We start from the raw sequence: 24,945 nt of genomic DNA, 5'->3' as shown, positions 1-24,945 counted from the left end.
AGGGACAAGAGAAGGCCCTCAACTGGTTATTTGGAGAGAAGCAAACTCTGTATTTGGATGCCATGGAGGTCTTATTTTAAATCTCACAATTGTATAATTGTGATTCAAGGTCCACTTCTGAGGCTACAGCATTGTATGAAAAGCTGTGCGAGTTCAAGACCATTTCATCAGGAAATGTATTTATTCCTATATTTTATGTCATTGGTCCAGTTTCAAAATATTTGCAAACTAGCAGCCTTGACTTTATAGTTGCATGGAAAATGGTTGAAATGCAATTGACTAGCTTAAGAAAATTGAGTGTAATCAAATGGAAAGACAAGGTTACACATTTTTCATTAAAAATTCATGATCCGATCAGAAGTGATAAAAACATTTCATTCCTGGAGACTGAAACTGAGCTTCAAGTGAGAAGGGTTGTCGAAAGAAACGAATAGCAGGTGAGAGCTAAGTTGGTTAACATCCAACTAATGACATGCAATGGTTTCGTGCAGAAGTCTACAGACCAATTTTTGATTCAATTTTATCAAGTCTCAGAGAAGGATTTTCAGAAAATAAGCAGGTGGTGTTTGACACAGTTCATTTTTTTAAATATTCAAAATTATTCCCAACTACTTGAAGAGGGATCTCTTAAACCGATTTCAGAAATGGCAAAAGTTAATGAAGAGTCTCTTATTAGAGCACTTACTAGTTTTGCAAATCCCTTTCCAAAGCTGACAGGGCACTTGGATGAACCAAAAAGACAAGATATACTTCCAGAAAGAGATGTTGAGTATGAAGATGAATGGGGTGTATTTGCTGAAATAGTGGATGAGAGAACAAAATGCAATTCTTGTAAAACCTGCTTCCTCTGCTGTCACCAATTACTTCTGAAGCACATCTTTATTCAGATGCTTATGAAAATCTGTGACATACAAGTATCTACTGACTCCATTGTTCACACAAGTGCCATGTGAAAGAGCTTTAGTAAACTGAAACTCATTAAGACAAGACTGTGTGTTGCGATGGGACAAATGCTTGAAGCACTTATGATAATGTCCATCAAATGAGATCTTTGAGAACTAGTTCAATTTGGTGATGTTCTAGAGATTGTCTGTGAAAGCTCACCACTGATGAGATCATAGTTAACTGTGAGAATGATCTTCAGTGTTTTAATACATTTAATTTGGCAGTTTCTGCTATTCTTTTATTTTATGCAAAATACACACAAATGTAAGAGTTTGCACCTGTACATACCTGTAATCTTTAGCATTATGTGAACTTTATGTAAAAAAACAAAAACAAAAAACTGTATGTATATCTATTTTAATTATTTTGCAATGTGTTCTTTTTTACTAATAAATATTTATTATACCAAAAACCTCAGTTTAAGGATGCCCAGATACTCATGGGCCAGTGCTCTGGACATGCCCCCCAGGCTAAAAGTTGCCAGCCCCTATAGTAATCACTGGGGTTCCCCTGTAGTAGAGAGCATCTCAAATAAAAGAGCAAGTGAAAAGAACGTTGCAACAGTTAATAAAACGTTATTGAATATTACAAAACTTTTGAATTATTACATATAACAAGAAGAAATACTTACTGTCTAACTACAGTTACAGGCAAGCTAAATGGAGGTGATGAGCTGGATGTACTTTCTGACCTATAAATAACACAAATAAAAGTTCAGACACAATACATAAAATATGCAAGGTACAGTATTTTGTAGTATGTAAAACTGGCAATAGGATTGACGAGTCACAGGTTCATAGCTTCCACACAGACTTAAGCAGGTAATTAAGTGACCCTGCTTGTTTGACAGAGAAACCCTGTGTTGTAAGAACAAAATACTCTGTGCCTATCAAAACAAACTTTGGTTACCTTGACCCAGGAATGTGGAGGCTGAGGAGGGAGATGCCCCGCGGTGCATTGGTTCCCCTCTAAACAAGGCTGTGTCAGCAATAATTTTTTTTTACGGAGAGAGTTAAACCCAAAGGCGGGGGCCGAGGAGCAGCTTGCTGGAAAGATAAAATGTCTTTTGAATCTACGGGATGTGTTCACAATCTTAAGGAGTAGCAAAAATGTTTAAATGACCCATCAAGTTCTAAGTGGTCTCTTTCACGTCAGCTCATATTTCATTGTGAGTTGTGCTGATTTTATTTCTTTTTTATTTCTGAAACTATTCTGCTTACTGTATGTCAATCTTTTTAATATTTTAACTGTAAGCCTTGGAAATATTTTTCAAATGAAACAGGTCATTTAGGACATTTCTCTTTTTGTCCTTGAAGAATCCATAAGCCTCTAAGTGCTAAAATGTATGCTACATGAACATAATATTATTATTTGAACATTAATAATTGTGTATAGGTAGAAGTGAAGGACTACCTGGTAACATATCACCAAAATGTACTTGCTGGTAGCAGTGACATTGTGCTATTAAGTGCTGAAGTAACTGAAAAGCATGAACAGCAACTTCAGATTGGCGCATCCGAGAGCCACCCGAGTGTGTGACATACAGTATAAATTATTATTATATAATTTTATTTATTTTTGTAAGAACAATGACTGTCTGACATCACTCATTTTAAAAGTGAATGCAAAACAAACAAACTTGTATATTGATAAATGCTAAGTTATAATAGTTTAAAATGTTAATCTGTACATACAAAATTAACAAAAACCAAACCAACTCCACAAGTTTATAGACAAATATATGTCCAGAAAATATATAAATACTACTAGACTGTTGAGAAAAGTAAAATTTATATACAGTAAACCAAATTCTTAAAGATTTATTAACAGATTGTGTAGGCAGATATGTAAAGAAGCAATGCAGAGTAGAGATTCCAACCATTCTTCAAGTTAGGTGAAAGCAGGAAGAGGATTCATTTATTAATAGTCACCAGCATCCACCAAAATACATTTATATTAATCCATGCACCACCTGATCATCAGAATAGCAGGAAATTAATATACAGATAGCTAATGTTAAAAAAAAAAAAAAAAATAGGAGGAGGAATTGTCTACTTGCCAAAGAGCAGGAGTCATGCATGGATTCCTGCCATTCTCTACTTGGAGGCAGGCTTCCATATAAAATTGTATATAATTAAGAGTGGACATGTTAATGTGTACCGGGTAAAGACTTTAAATAAGTCTGGTAGAAAAAATAATTATAGGTGAACATACAGGGACTGATGCAGAGCTGGAGTACACCAGTTTGTTTAGTTTAATATCCAATAATTTGAACTGCCAATACCCCCCAAAAGAGGCTCATGCCTATTTCTATGCACAATTCTGACTCCTGTGCCGTCTTACGATATAAGAGATGGAAAGAATTATGGAAGGCACGTTCTAATGTAGAGTGATGGTAGAGGGAAGACAAATCTGGAGACTCATACATGCCTGCCAGTAGCTGTAACAACTATGGGTTGTATTCAATTATTGTCGAAAACTGCCGTCTTGTCGGAAAGACAACAGTTTACGACAGGTTTAGGTCGGAAGGGGTTCCGACCTATTCAATGGTGGCTGTTTTTTTCCAGACAAATCGGGAGTTCGCAACTCATCGGAAACCACCTGGATAGTCGGAATCCACGTTTGCTGTCGGAAGCGTGGCTAAACCCAACAGGTTTTAGCCCTGTTTCTGGCAATGTCAATCCAACTTTAAAAAGAGTCGGATTGCCATTGTCAGGAATGGGACAAACCTGTCGGGTTTGGCCAGGCATTGAATACTGACCTGTCGGATCCTTTCCGTCGGAAAGGATCCGACAGGTATTGAATACACCCATATGGCTAAAAGGGGCAGGTGTAAAACCATACTGATGACTGTCGCCAGCACTATCTAGCCACAACAAATTGGCTCACTATGAATTCCCTTCTAAAGCGGAGAGGTGCTTTCTTACTTTCTTCATTGATTGTACATATATGATGGAAATGTTTTATGCTATGTTTAAATCATATCTGCCATATTATAGAAGTATTTTTATTTAAATCAGACCTAATAGTGAATGCATTTTTTGCAATCAAAGCAAATACTAAACTTTTCTTTTGCTTATGACCTTGTTGGATGTGTTGGGTGTATGTATGCCTGATATAAACATGTCATGTGCTTCTGGGGGTTGCAGTTAAAATGCTGGCTGTCAGGATCCTGGCGTTCAGGATACTGATGTGGAAATCTCGACACCCGGAATCTCAGCACAACTAGGCTATTCCTCCTTGTGAGTGTCCATGACACCCATTGAGTGGGAAAAGATCCAGTGACGAGCACAGCGAGCCCCCAGCCTGGCTAGCGAGTGAGCTCGCAAGTGGACTCTTAGTGATCACCCCGCTGCCGGCATTCTGGCAGCTGGGATGCCACTGACGGGATATTGACAGCTGGCATCCCATCCGCCGGTAAATGTTATGTATTCCACTTCTGGTGAAGGTCGGAATGTTTGCGATGCCTACACCTCAACATAGGGGAGTAAATATACTATTTTTATGAGCACTGTTTTAATACATATGCAACGGTCTCATCAGTCTCATAGTGTCTAAGGGGGACATTTACTAAGCAGTGATAAGAGCGGAGAAGTGAGCCAGTGGAGAAGTGACCATGGCAACCAATCAGCACTGAAGTAACATCTATAATTTGCATACTATAAAATTATACAGAGCTGCTGATTGGTTGATGGGGCAACTTCTCCACTGGCTCACTTCTCTGCTCTTATCATTGCTTAGTAAATGTCGCCCTAAATGGCTTACACCACACAAAATGCCCTACACTGCAGCACATGTGTAAAAAGTTTCTAAAAATAACTAATAAACTTTCTAGAGAGGTACTGTATTACCTCACAAACTTTTATATGTGCAATGTGAGCAGTTTTAAAGGAATCTCACCATGTGTCCATTCTTGATATTTCATCAAACAGAAGCAAGCATATCACAGCTCCCGATTCAACCAATAATGCACCATCAGTTTGCAAAAGCAGGGACACTGAAAAACAATATCACAGCATTAGTGTCCTTCCACTCAATGATGCATTTATAAACCCTATAATGTATAGATGGATATCATATACAGAAAGAAATACATCTTTCTATTCTAGAGGTTGCAATTATGTCCCTTGGGCCTGATTCAGGTTGGTCACACAGCCAGCAGAAGATGTCGCTGGTGATCCGATGCTGCTCTGGATCACAAATGCATACAGGAGTTGTTTACTTACATCAGATGCCCCCTGCAGTATCACCATACGAGTGCATAGCTGCTACTGCTGCATCTAAGCAAGCAGCAGTGATGCACATTCCAACCACATCTGAATCAGGCCCCTTATCAAAACCACTTTGTGCAGCATTTGTGGCAAATGTTAATTATACAGGTTTAAAGTTGGGAGAGAACCATGTGCTAATATATCTCAAATCTAAAATGGAGTGTTAGAACAGAACTTGTATTTGTAATCTACATAATAAAGTTATTAGTATTTCATCTGCACCCTTTGTGTCACCACTTTCTGCACCCTTCATCTGAATCTGCTTTATAAGGTTGGCCCATAACAGGAGTTCATGTTACATATTTACAAGCGTGAGTTTAACGAGTGTTTGATTAAATCTACATGACAATAAAGTCTGTATATATCATTCAATAACACTCTTCTCCTGAATAGAGGATATATATTTGCATATTGTCACATTTAAAGCTCACATTAGCTCTTATCAATGTGTCAACACTACTTTTTGTCTTGCTTATTGCATACTGGCCTGATGACCATGTTCTGCACCAACTAGCAAAGGTGAAGAAACTATCAGCCTGTACTAGAAAACAAGTGACAGTAAAAACCTTTTCAATGAACATCTAAAACTACAATATAAACACGTATGCAAGGCTATATTTGAAATATGCGAGATACACATGCAACACCTAAGCAGAGACTTGTGGAAGATATGAAATACTGTAAACATATCCAAGGATATGCAACAAAAAGGTGTGGTAAAAAGCATACTGGATAAAATGACACCAGTATAAATGGTAAACATACAATATGCCAGCGGATGGGAAGCCGGCGGATGACCAACGCCGGCATCCCGAAGCATAGAATCCTGAAAGGGGTTGGGTATGTTTACCCTCCCCTCCTTAACCCTAATAGGCTCTACAAACTGGGCGATTTGACTGCAAGATATACATTCATATCGTGCAGTGTGGAGGCACCAGCGATGAACGATGCGAGGCCCCGCACTCGTTCATCGCTGGTGCCTCGTCTGCTGTGCATGCAGGCCAATATGGACGATCTCGTCCATATTTGCCTGCACTTCTATGCAGCCGGGTGACGGGGAGAGTGAAGAAACTTCACTCCCCCCGTCACTGCACCCCCGCCGCCGGGTCGGCTAAACCGAACACACACACACGTCCCCACAGTCTAACCCTCCCTTCCCCACAGCTTAACCCTAACCCTCCCCCGCAATCTACACGTAACGCCACTCTCAATCATGATTCTGGCATTTCAATCTATTTGGTATTCTGAGGAGTGTCGGGATTCCGAGTGCCGGGATCCTGAACGGATACCCTATAGATGAATAAAATAGTTCTCTATTTACCAACTAACTCTCAAAAAACATAGCATACAACTTTGGAAACTGTGGAGATTGCTCTTTTTGTACATATTGTTAATGTACAAAATGTAATTCTAGCCTATTGGTTTTACCAGTTTCACAGTGGAAATTGCTGTTCCATGTAGAATTATAAAGTGTATATTCGGATTACTCAAAGGAGATGGCTCAAAACAAACACATAGAGAGAAGCAAAAAGAAACATTATCTGTCTAATACATTGAGTGACTTTTCATTTAGATACTGGGGGGGGGGGGGGGGGTATCCAATTACAGGTAAATCCAATTTGGTCACCAGTAATAAAAAAGTACATTGTTTCCTGAAATCACACAGGTTCAGTGAAACCTGGGTGTTTTCGGTAGAAACAGAACCGTTTTTTTTGGTGAAAACAGAGCTGTTTCTATGGATTTGGTTTCGCCTGTCTGAGACAGTGGAAACAAAATCCTCGACAAGCCTCGTCTCGCGCATGCTTATCGGGGCTAATTGGATAGCCCCTGCTGCTGTGGACAGTCTGATAATCTGACTGGCTACAAACTTTATTTAAATCCACCCATTTCAAAAGTATAGTCAGAACTGGTCTGGGAAACTTCTTTACACACCCTGATAGAAGAATTCATACCAAAATGAAACATTTGTGTTTGCAATTAGAGGAGACATGGTTAAAAAAGAAACTGACACTTGCCCACACTCACCAGCTTATCTGGTCTAGTAGTGCCAAGGATCCAAGCAGGAGATCCTCTCTATGCATTCTGTTAATTATTTCTTATTGGAATAGTGACATTTTCTTATTGAACATACTGTATCTCATCTATTTCCACTCAAATCAAAATTAAACAGACATTTTTTAGGTATTCAGTGTAACAGTCTTAAAACATTTCTACATATTGCTTCAGCTTGTATAAATAATATTTGCTAATTGTTTTGCAGGACAAACCTCTGAATAATGTAATAAGGAAATTTGGATCCTGTGCCAATGACAGACGCAATACAGAATTGGCATACAGCAACTTTCGTAGGAGTGTTAAACATGGCAAAATTAAACACTCAAAAGCCTAGAAAAGAAAAGAGAAATTAATTCAGTTATTGCTTCACGTGGCTAAATGATAATTCAGAATGGATAATAAGCATAAATGAATAAATTACATCATAAAGTAAATACATACTTATCTAAAATATTCAAAACCAAAGCACTTAAAATAATAATTTAAAATATGACATCTCAGGTATCTGGAGGATACTGGGAACAATGGGTTTAAGTGGGGAAACTGAGGAGTAGGCACTAAATTGGTAATTCTATTAAGGCTGAAACTCCCCTCCCTGTAAAACCCACCCATCTGCACCTGGAACTCAGTTGATGATGGAGACCACAACCATGCACCACGCACAAGAAAATGAATAGCAGGGAGGAGGCCCTAGTGTCCCCCTGAAGAATTGATTTTGCAAGTATAATATCTTGTTTCATCTCTCATCATATCAGGGGAAGATTTGGAAAGCAATCCTAAGAGGGAAGGATACGCCTTACGCAAACTCTATGCCCGTAACGGACATCTTTAAAAGCAAAAGTGGAAAGATTTTGTAAAAGTGTGCTTATAGCTTCAGGTAGCTGCTAAAATTTTATTTTTAATCACTTTATTTGCATTCTTTTCAGTCTTATAGTACATATGCTTTTAATATTTCACTGGTTTAGTTTTTATATACAATATTAATGAGACATGCTCAAGGTTACATTTTATCAACAGTGTGCCAAATAAGACAATGCTTTTTTCTCTCTCCCTTACTGTACATAAAGAAATTTTTGATGGAACATTACAAAGGGTCTCTCTTTTTTTGTTGAATAGAAGATATACTGCTGGACTTGTATTAAGTTCCTTATCCCTTTCCCATGTTTCCTTCCTTCTTGGAAACAGGACAACTTCAAAAGAGGCAACCACCCTCCCCAAAAGTCTTACGCACACAAAGATTGATATTCATAATGCAAGATGACACAATCTCACCAGAAACTGCAGAGCTGCCACTCTCTGACAACAAAAGCATCCCTAAAAAAAAAAATATGCTGGGATAGCACCAATTTGGACTATAGGAAACTCACCATCCATTTGAGCTCCTCCAAAGATCTATTACAATCTACAAACAAAAGTTGAGCTGCGGCACAAGAAAAATAACTCCAGGTGTCAGCAGAGCTACGACTGCATGTTGCAGGGCCACTCTTCTGCCCAGATCTTCCGGCATAGGAGAAGAACAAAAATTGTGTGGTCAAGGATCCACAAGATCAAAAATTTTACCTCAGGACACCACCCCTCTGACCAAAAGAGCAGAGATTGATCTGAACCAGGTGTACTGTAAATGAGGCAAATGAGCCCCTACTACCAGTGGTCCAAACCAGCCTGTGGTTTCCCCTTCTATAGGTCCCTGACTGTCCCGTAGAGAATTGAGCATGAGCTAGGGAAACAAAAGGGCCTTAACCTAGGAGATTTAGCTCTAGGAGGATATACCAGAAGGTAAGGACTTTTACCTCATGTCGCCGGGGAAACTGCCACTGTGAAACAGAATCGCTTCTAGGGATTTTTTTGAGTCCAGGTCCACCTGCCATGATCTTAAACACAAAGACTGTCTGGCACAAACAGCTAAGGCTGATATACCCAAAAGAAAAGAGGCTGTGCTCAAAGAGGCATGGCCCACATAGATAGAAGCTTGTTTTGCATTATCCTATATGAGAAGGTAGTCTGATGAATCCAGACCTGACTGTACACCCTCTGCCAACTGATCAATCCATGTCTCCACAACAAGGCCTGAGGATGGGCCATTTTTATATGTCCCTCCTGCCCCAACCAAAAAGGCCACGCCATCTGCCAATTCCAATCACAGATTACCAGAGGGGCTAGACAAACAAAAGCATACAGTACTTGGAGGTAAACTGCTAAGGTATGCAGCAGCTCTGGCAAGATGATGCAATCCAATACATGTTGAGTATCCCATATCCAAATATTCCGAAATACGGAATATTCCGAAATACAGAATTTTTTGAGCGAGACTAAGTTAGTAAAACCTTTGTTTTCTGATGGCTCAAAGTACACACACATTGTTTAATGCACAAAGTTATTACAAATATTGGCTAAAATGACCCTCAGGCTGTGTGTATAAGGTGTATATGAAACATAAATGCATTATGTGCTTAGACTTGGGTCCCATTGCCATAATATCTCATTATGGCATACAATTATTCCAAAATACGGAAAAATCCGATATCCAAAATACTTCTGGTCCCAAGCATTTTGGATATGGAATACTCAACCTGTAATGTAAAAGGCCGATGAAGTGACTGCACCAGCAGGTGCACCTCAGCATCCTCCCTCCTCCACCTATTCCCTGACTGGAACATCACAGGGTCAGGCTGAGAACATTTTATTGCTGCTGTTAGTGGAACAACAGAAAATCAAGTACATTTCTCTACCTCTACCCTAAATTAATATAGACATAATTGATCATTGGTTACATAATAAGGAAAGAGAAAATCCTATATATATCAAACAATATGCAACATGACACTCCCAATTAAAATATATTTCATAGTTATTTGAAAAAATAATTATACAGGTTGAGTCTCCCTTATCCAAAATGCTTGGGACCAGAATTATTTTGGATTTCGGATTTTTCCTTATTTTGGAATAATTGCATACCATAATGAGATATCATGGCAATGGGACCAAAGTCTAAGCACAGAATGCATTTATGTTTCATATACACCTTATACACACAGCCTGAAGGTCATGTAATACAATATTTTTAATAACTTCGTGTATTAAACAAAGTTTGTGTACATTGAGCTATCAGAAAACAAAGTTTTCAGTATCTCAGGCTCACTCAAAAAATTCCGTATTTCAGAATATTTGGATATGGGATACTCAACCTGTATTATAATAGATAGATAGACATACACACATATATTATATATTAGATAGATAGATAGATAGATAGATAGATAGATAGATAGATAGATAGATAGATAGATAGATAGATAGGTAAAGGGTATTCTGCACTCTCACCCAACATGACACTCTGGCTAGGGTGCCTGATCAGAGTCTGTCCCAGGAAGATGGGGGGCGCGTTATATATTGTACACAGAGTCTCACACAAGTGGGAATCATACAACTCTCCATACTTTTAAATGCACATAAAGAGTAGAGATATTTATTAAAAAAATATTTTTCCTGATCCCCTATTGCTATTTGGATGTTGATTGTCCTGTCCCTCTGCCTATGCTGTATACCTTGATAAAGGTCCCGGTCTGGGATCGAAACGTCAGTGTTGTTTTGAAATGGTAAGTGCTATATAGATAGATATCTTTTAAGATAAACATATGTCCACTCTATGAGGTCATCCAACTAAAAATGCCAAGAATACTAACTGAATGATGTAATGATCTGCCAAAGCTTATATATAACACCATCCAGAATAAATACAATTTTAAGCTTGCTTTACTCAACAATAAGTGGAAATAAGATTTAGGGTCCTATTATCATGCCATATTTTCATAAAATGATGGATACTAGTTTCTACATAAATTTATACATCACCTCTATGTAACAGCTAACTACCGCTGCAGATCACAGTCCCCATTATCATACAAGGAGACTACTGTCTGGCCCCTGTGCACCAAACTCTAAAAAGTGAAGCTTATCAGAGTTTTAGACCTTTGGTTTATGCTATTATCAGATGGTGTAAACAGTTATTCCACTGAAGGCATTCTCACATGTGAGAGATCCACAAACGGACACCGTGCGTATGCGCAGTGTCAGTTTCCCAGGATGAGCCTTTCAAAGATGTGAAAGACATCGCTGTTGCGGCAAAGATGTAACTTGCATGTAGCATACAGTATATATATATATATATATATATATATATATATACACACACACACACACAGTTGTGCTCATAAGTTTGCATACTCTAGCAGAATTTGTGATTTTCTGGCCATTTGTCAGAGAATATGAATGATAACTCACAAACTTTTCTTTCACTCATGGTTAGTGGTTGGGTGATGTCATTTATTGTCAAACAACTGTGTTTACTCTTTTTAAATCATAATGACAACATAAACTACCCAAATGACCTTGATCAAAAGTTTACATACCCTGGAGATTTTGGCCTGATAACATGCACACAAGTTGACACAAACGGGTTTGAATGGCTACTAAAGGTAACCATCCTCACCTGTGATCTGTTTGCTTGTAATCAGTGTGTGTGTATAAAAGGTCAGTGAGTTTCTGGACTCCTGAAAGACCCTTGCATCTTTCATCCAGTGCTGCACTGACGTGTCTGGATTCTGAGTCATGGGGAAAGCAAAAGAATTGTCAAAGGATCTGCGGGAAAAGGTAATTGAACTGTATAAAACAGGAAAGGGATATAAAAAGATATCCAAGCAATTGAGAATGCCAATCAGGAGTGTTCAAACTCTAATTAAGAAGTGGAAAATGAGGGATTCTGTGGAAATTAAATCACGATCAGGTAGACCAACAAAAATTTCAGCCACAACTGCCAGGAAAATTGTTTGGGATGCAAAGAAAAATCCACAAATAACTTCAGCTGAAATACAGGACTCTCTGAAAAAAAGTGGTGTGGTTGTTTCAAGATGCACAATAAGGAGGCATTTGAAGAAAAATGGGCTGCTTGGTCGAGTCGCCAGAAGAAAGCCATTACTATGCAAATGCCACAAAGCATACCGCTTACAATACTCCAAACAGCACAGAGATAAGCCTCAAAACTTCTGGAACAAAGTCATTTGGAGTGATGAGACAAAAATTTAACTTTTTGGCCACAACCATAAATGTTACATTTGGAGAAAAGTCAACAAGGCCTATGATGAAAGGTACACCATTCCTACTGTGAAACACGGAGATGGATCGCTGATGTTTTGGGGATGTGTGAGCTACAAAGGCACTGGAAGCTTGGTCAAAATTGATGGCAAGATGAATGCAGCATGTTATCAGAAAATACTGGAGGAAAATTTGCACTTATCAGCCCGGAAACTGCGCATGGGACGTACTTGGACGTTCCAACATGACAATGATCCAAAACACAAGGCCAAGTCGACCAGTCATTGGCTACAGCAGAATAAAGTGAAGGTTCTGGAGTGGCCATCTCAGTTTCCTGACCTCAATATCATTGAGCTACTCTGGGGAGATCTCAAACGTGCGGTTCATGCAAGACAGCCCAAGAATTTACAGGAACTGGAGGCTTTTTGCCAAGAAGAATGGGCAGCTTTACCATCTGAGAAAATAAAAAGCCTCATCCACAACTACCACAAAGACTTTAAGCTGTCATTGATGTTAAAGGGGGCAATATACGGTATTAAGAACTGGGGTATGTAAACTTTTGATCAGGGTCATTTGGGTAGTTTCTGTTTATCATTATGATTTAAAAAGAGTAAACACAATTGTTTGACAATAAATGGTTTCACCCAACCACTAACCATGAGTGTGAATCGTTTGTTTTCTGATGGCACAGTGTAAACGAACTTTGTTTAATACATAAAGTTATTAAAAATATTGTATTAAATGACCTTCAGGCTGTGTGTATAAGGTGTATATAAAACATAAATGAATTGTGTGAATGTGCACACTTTGTTTAATGCACAAAGTTATTAAAAATATTGGCTAAAATGACCTTCAGGCCGTGTGTATAAGGTGTATTTGAAACATAAATACATTCCGTGCTTAGACTTAGGTCCCATAGTCAGGATGTCTCATTATGGTATGCAATTATTCCAAAATACGGAAAGATCTGATATCCAAAATACATCTGGTCCCAAGCATTTTGGATATGGTATACTCAACCTGTATATATATATTTCTCGCATGCTTGATTCCGATATTAATAAAGATGTTTTGCAGTATCATGAACCTATGTATAACAATCTATCTTTTGGTGAATCTGAGGCTTTGAAGTGTCTTGCCAGGTATGATGATATAACTATTCGCCCTGCTGATAAAGGCGGGGCAATTGTTATACAGGATTTAAAACAATATCGTGATGAGATTTACCGGCAATTAGCTGATACTAGAGTCTATAAACGCCTAGAGGGGGATCCGACTGATGCCTTTGTTGCTAGATTATCTTCCATGCTTACATCAGCCGTAAATGAGGGGGCTATAGATCAATCATTGGCTGATGCACTTTGTCCTAAATCTCCCAAGGTGCCATTGATCTATACCCTCCCTAAGATTCATAAGGATTTGGTTTGTCCACCTGGCCGACCTATTATTTCTGCTCGTGGATCGCTGTTTCAAAACTGCTCTGTTTATCTAGATTCTTTGCTCCAACCATGCATTACTAATCATGTTAATTATTTATCAGACACGACTGCTCTTTTGAATAAATTGGGTGAGATTCATGTTCCAGTCGACAGCTGGCTTTGTAGTGCCGACATTACCAGTCTGTACACTGTTATCCCTAATGAGGATGGTATTAGGGCAGTTCGACAGCTAATTTCTACACATGAGCTATATGTAGGTCCTAATGTTGATTTTGTCTGTGACATTCTTGAGATGATCTTAACTCACAATTATTTTTACTTTGATGGCCATTTCTACTTACAGGTGTCTGGCGTAGCGATGGGGTCGAATGTGGCCCCATCGTACGCTAACGCCTATATGTTTGTTATGGAAGAACAGATTTTTTTCTCTAACCCTGTAGTATCTGATAATATTTTATTTTTTGGTCGTTACATAGATGACTTGTTAATTATCTGGACTGGTTCCAAACATGCTTTTGATCATCTCATGAGTGAACATAATGCGCTAGATTGCCCTATTAAATTCACTTTTAATATTGATCAGACTAGTGTACATTTTTTGGATGTCACTATTGATCTTTGCGGCAATCGGCTGGTTACCTCTTTATTTAAAAAGACAACTGATAGGAATTCGATATTACACGCTAGTAGTTTTCACCCAAAACCTTTAAAATACGGTTTGCCATACTCTCAGTTTATTAGAGTATGTCGGATTTGCTGCGATTTACATACTGCAGCTGAGAGCATTGATAAGATGATCTCTGACTTTTTGTGTAGGGGCTATAATTATGATATGCTCATTAAAGCAAAACATAGAGCTCTCAATATACCCCGATCTACTCTATTGAAACGTAAGGATAATTTGGGTACGGTTTCCAAAATGCCATGGGTGACACACTTTAATACATCCAGTCAAATCATTAATCAAACGAGTAAAAAACTTTGGCCAATAGTTAAGTCTGATAAAACTCTTAATTTGTCTGATACCAATTTAATGAACTGTTATACTAGAGGTCGGAACATCCGTGACTTTGTGGTCAAGACTGACATTACCTCACAACGGGCCAATGCGTTTGATTCTGGATTCTTGGGTCGCAAACCAGGATGTTATAAATGCTTAAATTGCACGACTTGCCGCTCTCTTGTTGCTAGCACTACATTTAATCATCCTCATAGCGGTCAGAAATTTGTTATAAAACATAAAGTCACTTGTACCACTCGTTTTATAATTTATTTATTAACATGTCCGTGTGGCTTAAGTTATGTTGGCAAAACGGAACGTACCTTACGTAAAAGAATGGCAGCTCATAGGTATGCCATACGTAATGCCATTGAGAAGAAACAGAGTGACCAGCCTGTTGCCAGACACTTTATGGAAGCTGGACACAGTCTGGCCACTTTACGCTACATTATTATCGATCATATCCCCCTTGATGTGAGAGGGGGTGATCGGTCATTGAAATTACTTAGGTGTTAGGCGAGATGGATTCATCGGCTACAGACTATATCTCCTAAGGGCCTGAACGAGCAGTCAGGGATTTATGCGTGCATCTGATTAGGGAGGGACCTGCTTCATTTCTCTTTTCTTTGTGTTTATTGTATTTTTTCTGATGGTATATATATTTTTTGTATATTGTATAAGTATGTCTCTTGAAAATTTACAGTTATACATCTGCCCGTAACTCCATTGTATCCCGTTTATTTTAAATGTTTGTTTTATTTGGTGGCTATGGCAACGGGCAGCGGTTGATGACGTCCTTTGTGGATGCCGTCCCCCTGACTTCCGGGCGCCGCCGCCAACACGTGGGTTACCTGGGGTATAAGGTGAGCTGCTTGTACACTGTATTTTGTGCCTGACGATGAGGGAATAAATCCTTTGAAACGTTGCTGTGTTTCTGCCTCTTTGCGTGTTATTTACTGAGTGCCGTGGAGGATTTCTTTTGTTATATATATATATATATATACACATATAACCTCTTAATAGGATGCAACTTGCATGTAACATACATATATATACACACACACACACACACACACACACACACACAACTTTTAATAGGATGTGTAAACTTTACACAGTAATTGTACTTACCTTTCCATCTTGGTGCACACAATTCTGCAAAATGTTCCTTATCTTTTCCACAATCCCCAGTTCTTGAACAACACTGTGCATTGTCATATCTGGAATAAGTAAGGTTAAAAGTAACAATAATGCAGCAAATTCAGATCTTCTATTTCCTGCTCAGTAGATAGAATGTAGATGGAAAGATTCTAATACAGTGCTTTTCTGCTAGTTGAGTTCACAACACATATTAATTGGGGAGATCCATGCACTGGTTTATAATGCAGTGCCAGCCGTGAGATGTCCATAATGCCAGAAAAGTCAAACAAAACAATCACACCTATGGAATATTTAAGGCTTGCTGAATACACACATTGTTAAATCTGTAGAACACACAAGTGCTCACACGTACATGTAAAGCATTTATAATATTAATTTTTAGGCAAACATGATTATAAGGAAAATGTACTGGTTCAGTGGTTAGGAGAACTGACTAACAATTGCTGAAGACTGTCTTGGGAATCACGTCAGGTCTTTTGAGCAAAGCCCTCCACATTGGTAGCAGTGTGCTACCCAGTTCATGCAAGCAACTTGTTGGCTGCACTCTAGAACTTAGGGGGTCATTCAGATCTGATTGCTAGGCAACGATTTTTGCAGTTCTGCGATCAGATAGTCGCTGCCTACTGGGGGAGTGGGTTTTTGCTGTGCAGGTGTGCCAACGCATGTGTAGCAGAGCTGCAGTCTCTGCACAACCCAGGACTTACTCTTCCACTGCAATCACATCAGGTTGATTGGGACTGGATTTTACTCAGACACCCTCCCTGAAAATGCTTGATCCCACCTGTGTTTTTCCGGACACTCCCTGTAAACGGTCAGTTGCCTGCCACATACGGCCTCTTCCTGTCAATCTACTTGCGAACGCCCATGCGAATAGATCCTTCGCACAATCCTGTCGCAGGGCGCCGATGCCCGTTGCAGCCGTAAGACGCACCGGCACAGTGCGGTGTATATGCATGTGCAGTTCGGATCTGATCACTTCCTGTGCAAAAACACACAGCAGCGATCAGATCTGAATGACCCCCTTAGTTTGGAGTACCCCAGACAAGTTGTCACGGTGTATGTATGTGTTTACATATATTATACACATAAATATACACACAAAAAAAAAAAGTATGATTCAATGAATACGGTATCCAGACCTCTCACGTGTGTAATGTTCTCTATTTTGTTCTAATTTTCCGCCAGGCCAGAGCAGGTAGGCTGCTGCTTCCCCACGGCCAATAGTCTGCACCTCATATCACTCACACTGTCCCAACATCACTTGTAAGATGTTGGGGCTGGCAGAAACATGGTCAAATATTGAGGTGAGCAATGTGGTCAGATTTATGCATCTAAAGTGCATGTCAGCAGTATAAATGTATTGCTAACCTGTCGAGGTGTACGAATTTAACGTCATGTCACCGAAGCAAGTTTGTGTTTGGTGCACTTACAATGGCGGATGCGCTTGGCCGACTTAATTCACTTATGGTTTAAGATATAATTTAAACTGGGTTTAAAAAAGGAGAAATAAGTACATAACAGCAACTCCAGAAGAAATGTAACATATTTTGTGTGGCTGCTGATGTATCCTTTGTGTAGAAAAACAAAATTAATCTGATTATTCTCAGGTAACACAAAACATAAAAACTTACCTTGTGTTATAACTGCCAGCTGTTCCGCTGCTGATTTGCGAAGTGCTATGTCCACATTTTCTGAAGTAAAGATTTCTGCCACTTTCTTGACAGTCTCTGCCTACAGATTCAATGCAGAGTGCAAACTAGTTAATAAACTGTGTGATTTGTAAAAAAAACAAAAAAAAAAAAAAAAACACACCACTTTCCAGAGCGATAATTTCTGGTTGTATTGAACAACACATACAAGGATAGATTTTGTTAACAGAACTAAAAGAAAATATCATCAAAGCACACATTCAAAAACTCCATGCCTGTTTTAAATAATGTAATCTGTAATATGTCTGTGTACGCATATACTGTACTTCAATATGCAAAGCTTGTAAACATCAACGCTGCATTTGAAGTCTTCTGGTTCTAAAACAGAATTTTCACAACTACAAATTTCTATAAACGGCAAAAAAAAAATGTTTTATCTATCAGAGAAAGGGGCTTAAATCTACATGTGCTAAACCAGGTAAGACAGAAGTTTCCAATAGTGATGAAACTAAAACTACGTGACTCCATACATTTTAATTCAGAAATACTTAATTGCAACAAAAATTGCTCTTATGTAATTAAATAGGTTTTCTACATCATCCAGTCAAACATAAAAAGCTGCATTTTACATGTGAAGATCATTGTAGCTATTAACCTTGAAAAAGGATATTCCCTTGTTGTCCAGCTTTAACTCAAGTGGTCGCTCTGTGATATAAAGACTGACAGCCTTAGACATAATACTTCCTTGTAATTCAGGGCGCTTGCAGTTAGACTTTTTATCATTCATTAAGTGGACTAATAACCACTTAATACCCAGTGACCGTAATCTAGATAAATAAAAGAACAGCGAAAACTGTAAATTACAGTGGTTTTTTAAAGTAAAACTACCAATTCAAACTTTGGGCAGTATCCAATTAGCTGCAGTAATTTAGATGGGCTAATTACCTGCCATGGGCTATCCAAATACTCTAATGCTGGAACTAACCAAATCTGCGATTAGCTTGCATTTTTTTACCTAAATGTGGCCGCGAAAATACATAGGTCCGCAACTTTACGTAGACCCTATAGTTTTTTGGGCGAAAATTTAAAAGTTTTCGGGCGGAAAAAAATGGGCTAACTGAATAGCCTGAAGAAAAAACAATAGCAGGAAAAAAAAATTTTTTGCAAAAACCGCCCAATTTTTCGCACCTAAATAATTTTAGGGACTAATTGGGTACCACCCTTTGCATCTACTGTAATATTTAAGTTTAATATTGAACACACCCATTGAATTGAATATTCTAATATTACCATTATTATTATTTCTTTTAACAGACAGCCCACCCATTCACTATGAAGTAATTATTACTATAATACGTATCCATTACAAAGTTCAGTAAACCAATATACAGAATTACAAATATAAGTCAACAAATATTAAACACGCAAAAACTCTCAAACTGTTAAAGTGCCAATGGCTCCTGGTGGATCCGTCTATACCCCATGGTACTAATGTGGACCTCAGCATCCTCTAGGACGTAAGAGAAACATAATCTATTTGCTTTTAATGAGCCCAAATTGTATGAATGATGTAACTATAAAACATAACTATAAAACTACTGCAACGTTCTTAATCAGAAGAAAATAATGTAAAAAAAATCCTTGATACATAATATTTTATATCATCCCACTGCAGGACACTAAACCCTCAGGACATCCTTCGGTTTAATGTGCTTACAGTGCTGAAGTGCACAACATATTCCAGCCCACAAAATTAAACATGTACAATTTTATGAAATTATGTACGAGAACAATGAGATTACCCAACACAGCTCAGATAATGCCACATGCTGCCAAGTCAACAAAGTGCTCACTCATCTGTTAGAATGTGTCTTCATATTGCAAAGAACAGGTTTCCTAGCCTCAAATAACTGAATCACAAAAGGAATCCAAATAGCTATGTCTATTTCAACAAAGCCAAACTCTTCTGTAGGCATTAGAGAGAATAAAAAAATGAGATCCTTGTGATAAAACCTCAATGCCCCAATGATATCCAATGAGAGATTTCTTTTCATCCATATACAAATTTCAACTTTGTACCAGAATCAAAATGTAATTATTTAGATGTAACGTAAGAAAAAAAATAAGATTTTAATTACATACCGGTAAATCCCTTTCTCATAGTCCGTAGAGGATACTGGGGTCCACATTAGTACCATGGGTATAGACGAGTCCACTAGGAGCCTTGGGCACTTTAATAAATCAATAGTGTGCACTTGCAACTCCCTCTATGCCCCTCCTACCAGACTCAGTCTAGAAACTGTGTCCGAGGAGACGGACATATCCTGAGGAAGGATGTAACAGGTCAGTGGTGAGATTCGAACCAGCACAGACAAACAAGAGGAAAGCCATGCTAACCAAACGTGAACAGCAACAGCTGAACCAACAACAATATTTAACGAAGTAACAGTGCAGGAAACATGAAGCACTGGGCGGGCGCCCAGCATCCTCTACAGTCTACGAGAAAAAGATTTACCAGTAGGTAATTAAAATCCAATTTTCTCTTACATCCTAGAGGATACTGGGGTCCATTTAGTACCATGGGGATGTACCAAAGCTCCCAAACCGGGCGGGAGAGTGCTGAGGTTCCTGCAGAACTGATTGGCCTCTGAGGACCTTCAGTTTGGTCAAAGTATCCAACTTGTAGAACTTAGCAAACGTGTTCGAAGCCAACCAAGTCGATGCTCGGCAGAGCTGTAAAGCCGATAAACCCCAGGAAGCCGCCCAGGAAGAACCCACCGACTTAGTAGAGTGGGCCTGTACTTTCGGATCCGGCAATCCTGCCGATAAATAAGCCTGCTGGATAGTAAGCCTAATCCAGCGAGCAATAGACTGCTTTGAAGTAGGACACCCAATTCTCTTGGGATCATAGAGAAAAAACAGCGAGTCAGATTTTCTGTGACAAGCTGTCCACTTCACATAGATCTTCAAAGTCCTCACAATATCCAAGGACTTTGATGTAGCAGGGGTGTCCGTAGCACCGGAAACACAATAGGTTGGTTGATATGAAACGCAGACACCACTTTAGGAAGAAATTGTTGACGAGTTCTGAGTTCAGCTCTATCTTCATTAAAAATCAAATAGGGGCTTTTGTGAGACAACGCCCCCAGTTCCGACACACGCCTTGCGGAAGCTAAGGCCAACAGTATAACGGTCTTCCACGTAAGAAACTTTATGTCAACCTCCTGTAAAGGCTCAAACCATTCTGATTGTAAAAACTGCAACACCACGCTGAGATCCCAAGGTGTCGTGGGAGGCACAAAGGGCGGTTGGATGTGCAGAACACCCTTCAAGAACGTATGAACCTCAGGGAGGAAAGCCAATTGTTTCTGGAAGAAAATGGATAAGGCCGAAATCTGGACTTTCAAGGCGCCCAATCGTAGGCCCACATCCACACCTGACTGCAGAAAAAAGAGGAAACGGCCCAGTTGAAATTCCACTGTAGGAAATTTCCTGTTTTCACACCACGAGATGATTTTTTTCTAAATACGGTGGTAGTGTTTAGACGTTACCCCTTTCCTGGCTTGGACCAGGGTTGGAATAACCCTGTCCGGCATCCCCTTAGGGCTAGAATTTGACGCTCAACCTCCATGCCGTCAAACGTAGCCGTGTTTAGTCTTGATAGACGAACAGCCCCTGTTGTAGAAGATCCTCTCGAAGAGGCAGAGGCCACGGGTCCTCTAGGAGCGCGTACCAGGCCCTTCTTGGCCAGTCCGAGGCAACGAGAATTGCTTGAACCTTTATTCTTTTGAGAATTCTTGGGACTAATGGAAGAGGTGGAAACACGTAAACCATCTGGTAAACCCATGGAGATACCAGAGCGTCCACCGCCAATTCTTGTGGGTCCCTCGACCTGGAACAATACCGCTTGAGCTTCTTGTTGAGACGAGAGGCCATCATGTCTATTTGTGTCTATTTGTGAAGTCCCCCACCAACGTGTCAAGGACTCGAACACCTGGGGGTGAAGTCCCCACTCTCCTGGGTGGAGGTCGTGTCTGCTGAGGAAGTCCGCTTCCCAGTTGTCTACTCCCGGAATGAAGATTGCCGACAGCGCCACCGCATTTCTTTCTGCCTAGAGGAGAATCCTCTGACATTGCTGCTCTGCTCTTCGTTCTGCCCTGTCGATTTATGTACGTTACTGCCATCACATTGTCCGACTGAACTTGAAAGACGTGATCTTGAAGAAGATGCGATGCCTGAAGAAGGGCGTTGTATATGGCCCTTAGCTCCAGAACGTTGATCGGAAGGATGGTTTCCTGACTTGACCATTTTCCTTGGAACTGTTAACCCTGGGTGACTGCTCCCCAACCTCTGAGGCTTGAGTCTGTGGTTAGCAGAATCCAATTTTGAATCCCGAACCTTCGACCCTCAGTCAGGTGAGAAGTCTGAAGCCACCACAGAAGAGAAATCCTGGCTTTTGGTGACAGGCGTATCCTCTGGTGCATGTGAAGATGCGATCCGGACCATTTGTCCAACAGATTCAACTGCATGAAACCTTCCATACTGCAGAGCCTTGTAAGGGCTACCATCTTCCCAAGAAGGCAAATGCATAGATGCACCGATATCCGGGTTGGTTTTAGAACATCCCGCACCATTGTTTGGATCACCAATGCCTTTTCCAACGGAAGGAATACCTTCTGTACCTCCGTATCCAGTATCATCCCCAGGAACGGAAGCCTCCATGTTGGTTCCAGGTTGGATTTTGGTAGGTTCAGAATCCACCTGTGATCCTGGAGTAGTCGGGTTGAGAGGGTAATGCTGTCCAACAACCTCTCCCTGGATGGTGCTGTTATCAGCAGGCCGTCCAGGTACGGTATTATGTTCACTCCCTGCTTGCGGAGGAGAAACATCATCTCTGCCATTACCTTGGTGAACACCCTCGGTGCCGTGGAGAGGCCAAATGGCAGGGCCAGGAACTGGCAGTGACAGTCCTGCAGTGCAAACCGTAGATAAGCCTGATGAGGCGGCCAAATCGGAATATGGGCGGCCAAATCGGAATATGAAGGAATGCATCATTGATGTCCAGAGACACCAAAAAATCCCCTCCTCCAGACCTGAGATCACTGCTCTCAGAGACTCCATCTTGAACTTGAACACCCGTAAGTTCTTGAGGTTTAAAATAGGCCTCACCGAACCGTCCGGTTTCGGTACCACAAACAGGTTGGAGTAATAACCCTTGTTTTGTAGTTGAAGTGTAAATGAGACAATTACCTGAGTTTGTACCAGTTTCTGAATTGCTGTCTGCAAAGTCGTACCTGTGTCCGGAGAAGCTGGTAAGCCTGATTTGAAGTATCTGTGAGGTGGGAGCTCCTGAAACTCCAGTCTGTATCCCTGGGCGATAAGGTCTTTGACCCAGGGATCCTAGCATGATGTTGTCCAAACGTGACTGAAATAATGTAACCGGGCTCCCACCTGCCTGTCTTCCAGGCAGTGTGGTCCACTATCATGCTGAAGGCTTTGCGGAAGCAGAATTGGAGGTCTGTTCCTGAAAACCTGCAGCTGCTGGTATTCTGGGTTTACCTTTATTGCCTTTGAAGGCTGTAGAAGAACCTTTTGTTTGCCATTAAACTTCGCTGTCTGAAAGGACTGCAGAGTTTGAGCAGAGTAGGTTTTTCTAGCTGGGGGTGCTGCGGAAGGAAGATATGTAGACTTACCCGCCAAAGCCTTGGGTTTCCACGTATCCAGTTCATCTCCAAAAAGGGCCTCGCCTGTGAACAGTAGGCTTTCCACGCCTTTTCAGGAATCCGCATCCACAGTCCACTGGCGCAGCCACAAGGCCCTGCGTGCTGACACTGACATGGCAGTGGTGCGTCCGTGCAGCAAACCAATTTCCTTTATGGCCTCCACCATAAAGTTAGCAGAGTCCTGAATATGCTGTAGGAGTAAAATGATCTCCCCCCTGGGCAAGGAATCTAATTCACCAATTAGGTTACCTGACCATTTAGCAATGGCCCTAGTGATCCATGCACAAGCAAAAGTGAGTCTCTGGGCCACACCAGCAGAAGTATATAAAGATTTGAGAGTGGTCTCAATCTTGCGTTTAGCCGTGTCCTTTAAGTATGCTGTCCCTGGAACAGGTAAGATTATCATACGTGACAACCTAGATACCGATGCGTCCACAATCGGCGGGTTTTCCCATTTCTTTCTATTCTCCAGAGGAAAGGGAAAGGATGTAATTAACATCTTAGGGATCTGAATTTTTTTGTCAGGATTAGCCCAAGTTTCTTCAAACAGTGCATTCAATTCCTTTGATGCAGGAAAAGTAGCTGAGGATTTCTTTTTTAGATTAAAATAATATTCCTCCTCCACCTTGTCAGGAATGTGCAGGACATTCTGATAGAAGCTATCAGGGCCTGTATTCCTTGTGACAGGACAGCATCTCCCCCACTCACATCCACTTCACCCTCGTCTGGGTCTGATGTATCGTCATCAGTATCAGCTTGCATGAGCTGGGCCAGAGTACGCATCTGTGGACAAATGGCAGGGGTCTGAAACGTTGGTATGGGAACTGAATCTCTAATCATCAGATCATCCATAGACTGTCTTAAGTATTGCGATCTTTCTCAGTATGGGCTAATTTAGTAGAAAATAAGAATTTACTTACCGATAATTCTATTTCTCGTAGTCCGTAGTGGATGCTGGGGACTCCGAAAGGACCATGGGGAATAGCGGCTCCGCAGGAGACTGGGCACAAAAGTAAAAGCTTTAGGACTAGCTGGTGTGCACTGGCTCCTCCCCCTATGACCCTCCTCCAAGCCTCAGTTAGGATACTGTGCCCGGACGAGCGTACACAATAAGGAAGGATTTTGAATCCCGGGTAAGACTCATACCAGCCACACCAATCACACCGTACAACCTGTGATCTGAACCCAGTTAACAGCATGATAACAGAGGAGCCTCTGAAAAGATGGCTCACAACAATAATAACCCGATTTTTGTAACGATGTACAAGTATTGCAGACAATCCGCACTTGGGATGGGCGCCCAGCATCCACTACGGACTATGAGAAATAGAATTATCGGTAAGTAAATTCTTATTTTCTCTGACGTCCTAGTGGATGCTGGGGACTCCGAAAGGACCATGGGGATTATACCAAAGCTCCCAAACGGGCGGGAGTGCGCGGATGACTCTGCAGCACCAATTGAGAGAACTCCAGGTCCTCCTCAGCCAGGGTATCAATTTTGTAGAATTTTACAAACGTATTTTCTCCTGACCAAGTAGCTGCTCGGCAAAGTTATAAAGCCGAGACCCCTCGGGCAGCCGCCCAAGATGAGCCCATCTTCCTTGTGGAGTG

The 24,945-nt window shown here is 40.5% G+C and overlaps 1 protein-coding gene across 3 annotated transcripts in view; it reads right to left on the bottom strand.

Moving 5' to 3' along the window:
* The window catches only part of RTTN (rotatin), a 660,131-nt gene that overhangs the window by 380,178 nt on the left and 255,008 nt on the right, over positions 1–24,945 (bottom strand). For all 3 annotated transcript variants that reach the window (XM_063923387.1, XM_063923386.1, XM_063923388.1), the window contains exons 19-24: positions 18,267–18,438; positions 17,594–17,693; positions 15,933–16,021; positions 7,484–7,601; positions 4,846–4,942; positions 1,577–1,636 (exon numbers count right to left, since the gene is read on the bottom strand). In XM_063923387.1, the coding sequence (XP_063779457.1) occupies positions 1,577–1,636; positions 4,846–4,942; positions 7,484–7,601; positions 15,933–16,021; positions 17,594–17,693; positions 18,267–18,438 (636 nt within the window). The remainder of the gene's footprint in view (positions 1–1,576; positions 1,637–4,845; positions 4,943–7,483; positions 7,602–15,932; positions 16,022–17,593; positions 17,694–18,266; positions 18,439–24,945) is intronic.

The sequence above is a fragment of the Pseudophryne corroboree genome, chromosome 5 (assembly GCF_028390025.1).
Source record: "Pseudophryne corroboree isolate aPseCor3 chromosome 5, aPseCor3.hap2, whole genome shotgun sequence".
Lineage (NCBI taxonomy): Eukaryota > Metazoa > Chordata > Amphibia > Anura > Myobatrachidae > Pseudophryne > Pseudophryne corroboree.
Note: the sequence above shows the minus strand (reverse complement) of the source record. Positions and strands in the feature narration are given on the sequence as shown.